A 9,807-nucleotide genomic window follows, 5' to 3' on the forward strand; every position below is an offset into this window, starting at 1 on the left:
TATAGAGATCACATTTTTATCTCTAATTGACTGAGTAATCAGTTTTCTGCTAAAACATATATAAAATACCTTCTTCCTATATGTGTCTTCAGCCATGCTATCTATATAGTCTTGTTTCTGACTCCATTTTGTTCCTTTTAGGATTTGTTATAAAATGTGTATTATGTTTCTTTAAAAAGATGCTTTGAGGCAGCCAGAAAAGAGCGCTGTGTGCCTTACAGTGTTTGTTCCTCATTGGAATGAAGCCTGGAGGCTTCATATAGAAGGGCAGTTTGAATGTGCCCTGGAAACAGTTAGGAGAAGAAAATCTCCCATAGAGAATATTAAAGGAAGAAAACTAGTCAGCCACCAGGAGGCAATCCTCCATACAAGCAGGGACAGTGGGACTGTGATGAAGACCAGGGAGGAGACCGCAGGATGGCAGAAAGATGGCAGCATAGATACTGCCATAGAGTTTGTAGCCATTCAGAAAGTGGCACCGAAAGAAAACATGAAGGGATGCAGAATAAGAAAGGGGAATTACTTACAGTACATCTTTATTTCTGTTTGTCTCATGGATTTTTTCACTTGGGGGAAAAATTAGCCTCTTCTGCTTTCTTACCAAGTAAAACTTGACTTACAAACACAAAACCCTTTTGAGGTTTTTTTCTAGGGTGGTTTCTTTGATAAAAGCAGCTTTGACTGTCTCAGGGTTCTTCTCCAAATGTTATTTGCTTTATATTTACTTGCTAGGAATGTTAAGCAGAATAAAAGAATATTTCTCAGCAAGATGATAAAGCAAAAGTTTACAATGATGTATATGGATCTATAATTTCTTTTGTCATTTTGTTTGACAAATGAGTCCCATCTGTCCTGGTTGGTTTCCAAGCACTTTCTGTTTTGTCTCTGCTACTCGTGACAAGGTGTGACAGTGAAGAGTGCTTAGAGATTAGAGTTCATCCTCTCTTGATATTAGTTTCATTTTTTTACTACAGTCAGCCACAGTCTCTTTAATCCTGTGATATTTCTGATTTGATCAGGCAGGAGCAACCTTTTATAAAAAGAGTGGCCTGGGCCCGCTGCCTCAAGCGCTGTTTAATGGCGTGCCCTTTACCAGAGAGGAGATGGATGCAGCAGAGTTGGAGACACTTATTCTTCAGAGGATTTTTGATGCCAGTGGCTCCTTCCAGCGGGCAGTGTTCATGGTCATGTTTAAGATTTCTGAACAAGTGCAAGATGAAATATTTGACAGTGAATTGTTTCAGTAATGTTTATATATAAAGTTTTTTATAATGAGATGGCTTGAAATTAATACTATCACACCTGCAACTACATTGTTACGTTAATTTCTGGTCATGGTTTTGAAACAGTATATTTAAATTATTCAAGGCTGAAGGATCGGCTAAGCACGTAGTCATTGTATGGAATTTTTCAACCAGAAACTGAGAATGTACTGCAGTTGTTCATTGAAAAATCTGTATCTGATATTTTGAAATAACTACCTGTGTCACATTTGTATGGTTTTGACCTGACATTGTCCATAACTTGGTGTATGTAGAAACTTAAAGCTCAGTTGAAAGATTGTACAAATACTTGGTCTTTGTTTGTCTTGAAAATCTGTCTTAAAAGTACAGATTTTACATTTTTCTCTTACTGCAGGGTTTGTTAGATGATCATGTAAATGCAGTGGATTTTCTTATGGATCAGAACAATGTAGTTTCACGTATAAACCCCAGTATTCTTGGAGCAGAAAGAAGATACATACATTTCAGATCCAGCTCTGGTAACTCCTTTTCTTGGATATTGTTATGATTTGTGGGTTGTTTTTCAGTTTTGTTTTCATTTTTATAAATCTAATACTTTGTGGTTTACATTATGCAGTTCCATTTCATGTGGAAGACTTCTCTACTTTCTCCTTTTTGGATTCACAAGATAAAAGTGCTGTAATCTCAGATAACATGAAGTATTTAACAAAAAAAGGTAATTAATTTTCTTTATAGGTTATCTATCTGTCTTTATATGGCTATTACAAATTGTTGAAATTTACCAGTAAGATATCCCAAGTAAGTCAATATCCCAAGGATTCCATGTAAATTAAACATTTCTCAGTATCACAGTGTCTTCTTTTGGGAAGCAGAGCATATCTGAATATTGTAAACATGAATTATAAGTAACAGGGTAGCTGTTTTAGTTTTTGTAGCTTTGAAATGGGATGGATGTTGTGGCTAGTTGTTTTTGTTTTACAGACATGGAGTTGAAAGGCTTTACAAGACTTTTGCAGCTTTGAAGATAGACTCAGCTTCCATACTAATATGGTTTTACTTGAGGATATTGGAGTGTGTTCGGTTTTCAAGTTACTCTTACTTGCAGTATTATCAACTGCAGAATGAATAGAGTTTGTATGTCTATGCCAAAATTAGGTATTTCTAAATTTAAGGAATAATTTATTATGTTTCTAATTTATTAAGTATCTCCTTATTTTTCCTCTAGTTAGATGGTTTAATTTTGCTATATGAGCCTTTGGCTTTCTATAGAAAAGAAATAGAAGTTATATTCTATTATATATAATCTGATGGATTATAACCCATTTATACATTTTGTCTTTATTAAACCTCAAATGTTTTTGTACATTTCAAATACTTTTTGACGTAAAATATTCTTATTGCATACGCAAGTACCTTTCCTTGAGAGAGAAGAAATTACAACAGTGGGGGCATAATTCTGCATGGGGTCTTGCCTTATTAAATTCTAGAAGTAGACAGTTAACAGCTGCTCATTTACATGAGTCCATCAAGGGACATAATTACCCTGTTAACAAAGTGCTGTTCATTCAGTGATTTTTATGTGGTATTTACAGAGTTTTGCTTAATTCATTATCAGAAAGAAATGCCAAACGCTTAAATTTCTTTAAAATAAAGTTATTTGGCTCTTACTTGGTTCTGTGTCTACAACCACAGGGACGTCCCAGTAAGCTGTCAAATTAGTGGCTTTCAATCTGTAGACTTATTTCTAAGATTGAGGTCTCTTGTGTAAAACCTATAACCTTTAAGATGGAATCTACATTTCAAATCTCTCTGCCCAGTGTGTTTCTCTAGACCACAGCAACAATTAATAATAACCTTTTCCTAGCATCTCACCAGAACCTTGGAAAATTTCAGGCTATATGCATTATTTTTTGGGGGATGTATGATAGACCTGAGTAGACTGATAATATTCTACAGATAATTTCGCAAAATTTTTCATTTACCATTGCTCTTCTGACAAGTAAAGAACAGGAGACCACAGAGCAAGAAAAACAGACATTTTCTGTGTGTACACTTGCACAGTAGTTTACTTTCCTTGGACTGTATTTAGTATAATCCCATTTGTGTCCAGAAATGATACGTTTTTTTCCTGCCTTTAGTTGAAGGACTCTCTCCCTTTGCTGCCAGGGAAAGTGACTGGCCTAGTTTATGCATTCCTGTAACTACTTAATTCTTTTCATTGCTAGCTATATGCTCAGCCTCCATCAAATGTTCACAAGTAACCTCGGGTAAAGCGGGTTTTGTTAATTGGAACTAATTATTTAGGGCCTTCTTGTTTTAAGTGCTGCAACAATGGATCGGCTATTTTAGTGCCTCCCTCCTATTAAAATGATAAATTACCTTCTAAGAATCTTATTTCAATTCAGAGGGGAAAGGATTCTTACAGTGGAAGTCAGCAGTCAAATATGCACATAAATTTTGAAATGACAAACAGAATTGGTTTGTTTTTCATTAGTTATGAGAAGATTCTCCAGAATGTAAAACAGGATTATCTTTAATTTTCAGATGAGGATGCATTATATGCTGTTACTATCTGGATTATTGCTGATTTTGAAAAGCCAGCTGGTAGGCAACTGCTTTCTAATGCCTTGAAAAGCCTGGTGAGTTTCTAGCAGGTTTTATTAAAATAGTTATTATGAATATGTTCTTAACAACTGTCTCTGCACATTCAAAATCATACTCTTAAATAAAAGTGTAACAGCTCTTTTTTTTTTTTTTTTTTTTTTTTTTTTTTTTTTTTTTTTTGATCAGGTGCAGACTTACGAGACTGTGCTTTTGTTTTGTAATTCCTGCATGGAAATTTCCATTTTGTTCATGGACTCATGAGGCAGGAGACAAACTGTGACACTGTGTATTAAAAGGGTGAATTTCTTCCCAGTTAGACTTACTCCCATCAGGTAGCCCAGAATGTTACTGGGAAGGCATTTAGGATACTGCCTGTTGATGTGAACCATTAAGCACTTATCTCCTGTATTATGTGGCACAGCTGTGGCCATGAAGCAACCATTTCTCCCTGTGCTGTTTGTGTGCTTCTGAGACAGATCAATTTTTGTGTGCGTTTTAATATGCTAGGAGGATCATCCACATTTATGAGTTTGCTTATTTTTAAGTTCTTCTGTGTTAATAATAGGATTTAAAGTATGAATGTCTAAAATATAAATATACTTTAGAAAGTATAAATGTCACATCAATATAAATGACAAAAAGACCCTCTGTTTGGGGCAGGTTAAAAGAGTACTTAAACTGAAATTGGGAACGCATCTAGATTTTCTAATCAAGAATGAAATAGGAACCACCCTGAGGGAATTAGAAAATTGGTATGTTGCAGAAAGTATGTGGTAACAACTGTGTCTTAGAAAGAGGCTTTTAAAAAGATAAAGAACAATATGCAGTACAAGTCCTTATTGCAGAAGGCATTTAATTTCTTGGACTGTTTGATTTGTGTCTCAGGCTTGACAGATGTATTCTCTCTGTAGCTTCATTTTTTAACCGTCTTCAAAAGGGGAAATGTGCCATAGCTCCCAACTAAGAGGTGAGAACCACCTGGCCAAGTCCTCTTGCATTGGTGAGGAGAATCTAGGGAAAAAAACCCAAAACATTAGCTAAACCTCATGTATTTCTTAGTCCAGTGATTTTTGAGTTTCATGAGAACAAAACCGAAACAGTATTTTTAGAAGTCCATTGATTTGTATTGAGGTTCTCTACTCCTCTCTAGTCCCTTTTATTTCTCAAGTCAGGGTATAGTATAATTTCTGATAGTAGCAGATTCGGCAGTCACCACTTGCTCATGACTTGCCATCAGCACTTGAAGTAAAGCATGCAAAAATCTGGGTGGAAAAATGGCTGAAGGAAATTCACTTTTAGCTATTCCAGCTATCTTGAAAACTACTGATAGATTTTTACTTCATTTGGAAAAAGCTTAGAACTGTCTTAGCTGGAAGAGACCTCTTGAGGTCATCCAGTTCAGCCTCCCACTCAAAGTGGAATTACTGCCTTCATTACATCAGGTCAGCTATAGGTGTGTTTGAAGGATTTCTGAAAATCTCCAAGGACGTGACTCTGTCCCTTCCCTTTTCATTTTGCTCTGGTGTTGCACAGCCTTCACATTACAGTTCTTTTCTGCCAGGCCAAAATTTGCGAGTGTTACCCCTTGTTGTGCCCTTTGCTGCTACCAGGAAGGGTTTAGCCCTGTCGTGTTTTTTACTCCCCCATCAGTAGCTGTTGGTTGCTATTCAGGTTCTCCATAGCCTTCTCTTTGCCAGATGGAGCAAGCCCAGATTCTTCAGTGCTTCCTCAGTTTTCTGACCATCTTGGAAGTACTTAGTGGAACCCTCTCCAGTGCTGAATACCAGTGATTGCATTCCTTATTTTTTTATTCCTTCCTGCAGTGGAGTCCATTTACCTTTTCTTCAGTTTGTGATGTTATTTGATCCTACCTTAGAATCATCCCATTCTCTGGTAAAATTTGAGTGGCATCACTGCACTAGCAAGTGAAAGATTTTTCTGTTGATGAAGATTAGAGTGATAAGTGGATAAATTCTCTTTCATTTGTTTTATGCTTAGTTCAATAATTTTTGTGAAGTAGAAAGACATCTATAAAACTAGTTCTGAAGTCTGTAAATGAACACTTGTGTATGTCCTTTGTTAAAAACATGCTTCTGCAAAATGCTCAAAAGCAATTGTTCTATTAAAAAAACTTAACACTTCTATTTAAAATATTTATCACAAAATAGGTAAATCCTTACTAATCACATTTTTACTCACAGTTGTTCTGAATTAGTCATTGATGTATCTTTTCTAAAGAGAAATAGCTGCAAAAAATTAAATACTTAAGGGCATTTCACATAGTTATAATTGATATGAATACATTAGGTAACAGCAGATGGAACTGTAAAATTACTTATTGTTCTGTGTTTTTCTTTGCAGAAAACAAGCAGTCATACACGAGTTGGGATTTTAAACAATCCTTCGTCAAAAATAAAGGAAGATAACACAGCCATTGCAAGAGGAATTTTGGCTGCTTTTCTAACCCAAAACAACAGCAACTTAAAAAGTTTCCTAAGTAAACTCAGTAAGGAAGAGACAGCGAAATCCCTTGCAGCTGGAACTAAAATTGTTAAATTCCTCATCCCGGTGAGTGCAAACTAAATTAGATTACTTTCTTTTCCATTTTACATATGTTTTAATGTAAGGAGATGTTGAGAATAACAGTGTTCGGCCAAATGCCAGTGAAGTTTATAACCCATATACAGTTTTTGCTCAAGCAGATTTGGATTTTTGATGACTTTTATGTGATTGAAGAACAGAGAATTTCTTTAAATGGAGAAAATATGAGTACTGAAAAATTTAGCATATGGGTACCAAATAATTGAGACCAAAATAGTTTAATTGTTGATTTTTTTAATAGCTCTTTTGTTTAGTTAAAATTGCAGTATTAATGTTTCTCAAGAATTTAGACTTCAGAGAAAATTATGACTAAATGAGAATGGAGGTGAGTTATGAAGTAACAGCTGCTAACTACTGGTTTTCCGTCAGAAAGAGGTGTGCATTTTAGTGTTTTTAAGCAGAAGAGTTGGAAGACTAAGGGAACTCTCTGGAACCATATTAGAAAAGGAATATTTTTGAGTCATGCTCTTATTTCATTGTTTAATAAATTTTGAGAGACATAAAGGTCTCTAATGAAGCTGTGTATGCTAAGTATGTTACTAATTTATGTCATTATATTAATTGTATCTGAATGAATCTGTTTGCTTGGTCAGTATATTACTAATGAAAGATATACATATCAGAATAATTTTGATAGGCGAGGCACAGTTCCAGTGTAAGTTTTGGTCGTGTTTTTCCCCACTTTGAACATGAATTTGTTATGTGTCTTTCTGGATGATGTTGGCTTCCCCAAAAACATGTTCAGGTTGTATCCACTGACCGTATTAGAATGATTGTTAGGTTTTTAGAGTATTACGAATTTTTTTATATCTTTTTCCTGGAAGTGAGAATACAGTTGAGTTGTTAATGGAGAGTGTTACTTTTCATGCAGCTGTTGTGCTGGATCATGAAAAAATTGCTTAACCTCAGGCTCAGCTTTGCTCTCATGGTTATTCACAGTTGCCCCAGGGTACAGACTGCACTCTAGATGGGTGTGAGACTGTGGCTCCACTCCAGCAATCATGTGCTTACACTGAAGCTGAGGTGGATGTTTTACTTTGATTTCTGGTTACCACATAACTTGAAGAAAACCGTTGATTTCCTCATCTGTTACAAAATTTATTTTTGCTGAATCATTCCAGCATCTCATGCTTTACCTTTGCTTTAGGGAATGGATGGCGATACTTTTGAGAAGAAGTACAACACTTTAGGACTGGATTTAATTAAAACTCACCAGCTGTTCTGCCAGGAGGTTCTGAAGCTGCTTCCTGGGCAAATGGCTGTTATCAGCAATGGCAGGGTAAGAAAGAAATTAAGTCTCTCAGTCTTTCTGTAGGATTTTTTTTTTTTACTTCTGAAACTTCAGTTTCAAACTAAAGAAAATGCATTATATTGATTTCCCATTTATTCAGACAGTTGTTAGAGAATGGTATGAATGTTTGCTTTTTTATTTTGCTTTACTCCTTATTTTTTCATTAGCTCCATTCTATTGAAGCTACTATGTGTGTATATCATTCCTACAGCTATTTTAGAGTTAATTTGACTAAATTCTCAAAATAGGTTAATATCTGATTTATTATTTGTGGTGTTTAAGAATAACTTTTGATCCTGAAGTTACCTTTATTTTGCCATGTAAATAAATATATATAAATTACATTGACTAGGTTAGTATTTCAAGCTCTAAAACACCACATTTTTATAAATATTAAGTTGTTTTATAGTCTTAATTCCCAATATGCAGATAAAAGTATAGCAACTTTGTTGTTTCAAATTCTTGTATGTATATGCTGAAACCAGTAGCCTTTATTACAGTTTGTAAGTAGATGGTGCGTGATCAAAAAATATGATGTTGCATTCCATACTTAGTGCTTGTTAAATGACAGTCGGTGCCTTACATCACAAATGTACAATTTACAAACTACTCTTTAACTCTTCTATTTTTGATTTACTCCTACACCATTAGAAAGAAACAGAAAGAAAACTATGCTGGCATCTCATTACTGGTAACTCTTTAAATTGTGAGTTGGGTTACTCTTAGGCATCCTAAATGCTTCTGAGATGCAACTGAAATACCACTAAGAAACACACGGAAAGCATTTTTGTTGATGAAGCCTTAAGGAACTGTTGGCTTTTTTATGTCAGCTCCCTCATAACTAAGTTAGTGAATTTATTTTATAAATTAATATTACTATTCTCCATGCCTAAAAAAAGCTCAAATAAGATATCTTTTAAGTTTTGGGCAAAAAGTTTCATTAAAATATTTGGATAAATTTAATAATGTGTATTCATATCTCTGAAAGTGTGTTTTCACTTTAAAGGATTACTTTTAAAAAGACATGGGATATCCTTCCTTTCTTGCTATTTCATCACAGAAGTTTTGCTTTTATCAGCAAATTAATTTTTTTAAGTATGGCTTCTACTAAATTACCATAGTATTTCATAATTACACTATGGTTTCATCTATCTTATACATTATTAATAAAAAAATCAAAAGTGGAATTTTGTTATATAACCTCTCATTTATAGAAAACAGTTGAATTTTGGGAGAGAGGCATTCAACACCAAATTTATATCATGACATTCTACATCCTGGGAGCCCTGTCGGCTATTGAAGTTGTCTTGGGTCAATTTGGCCTGATAGACTGAGTAGAAAATCCAAACAACATCCTCAAAGCTATTTTCTGGGACTCCAAGGCACTTTCTTTTCCTTCAGACACCAAAAAGTGTAGTAATCCTGTGTGTTCTCTTTTTATGCGTTTTGTATCCTTTCCTGTTCTTCCTTACTATCCATTCTGCTTCATTTGACAAGTCTTAGAAGAAGATTGTGTTCATAGAATTAAACAACTAAAGAGTGTGGTAGACAAGTAGTAATTTGAGTTTAAAATATTTTACTTAAGAGAGCTTTTTCTTAAACTTAGAGTTGTTATTTCTAAATAGGATATTCCTTAACAGAAGGATGTATAATGAAAAATAGCATGGGTATTTCCATTGCAGTTATTCTTTGTGATTGACGATTAACTATAGTCACATAAGTATAAAAACCCAATTCTGCATAGTTGCTATAAAGTTTAATTAGTTTTATAATTAATAGTGTTGATGTATATGGGGATTGGGGTTTCATATTGAATATTGTGCACTCATTTAAAATACTCGTTTATTTTTACTTACAGCCAGAGCATTATTGAGACATTTTACACTTAACATTTTTTTTTCTCTAAGGTACTGGGTCCTTTAGATGAAAATGAATTCTCTGCAGAAGACTTTAATTTGTTGGAAAAGATAACATACAGTACCTCAGCAGAGAAGATTAAAGCTATTGTCAAGGAGATGGGAAACAGTAGTAAAAGGTAAAATTCTCTTGCCCCATAACATGTGTGCA

At 34.5% G+C, this 9,807-nt stretch overlaps 1 protein-coding gene across 2 annotated transcripts in view; it reads left to right on the top strand.

The window, feature by feature from the left end:
* UGGT2 (UDP-glucose glycoprotein glucosyltransferase 2) overlaps nt 1–9,807 on the top strand; it is a 79,879-nt gene that overhangs the window by 40,515 nt on the left and 29,557 nt on the right. For both annotated transcript variants that reach the window (XM_008632420.2, XM_017732631.1), the window contains 7 exons: nt 1,020–1,184; nt 1,639–1,762; nt 1,861–1,959; nt 3,789–3,883; nt 6,210–6,416; nt 7,597–7,728; nt 9,648–9,775. In XM_008632420.2, coding sequence (XP_008630642.1) covers nt 1,020–1,184; nt 1,639–1,762; nt 1,861–1,959; nt 3,789–3,883; nt 6,210–6,416; nt 7,597–7,728; nt 9,648–9,775 — 950 coding nt within the window. The remainder of the gene's footprint in view (nt 1–1,019; nt 1,185–1,638; nt 1,763–1,860; nt 1,960–3,788; nt 3,884–6,209; nt 6,417–7,596; nt 7,729–9,647; nt 9,776–9,807) is intronic.

This window comes from Corvus brachyrhynchos, unplaced genomic scaffold (assembly GCF_000691975.1).
Source record: "Corvus brachyrhynchos isolate BGI_N302 unplaced genomic scaffold, ASM69197v1 scaffold12, whole genome shotgun sequence".
NCBI lineage: Eukaryota > Metazoa > Chordata > Aves > Passeriformes > Corvidae > Corvus > Corvus brachyrhynchos.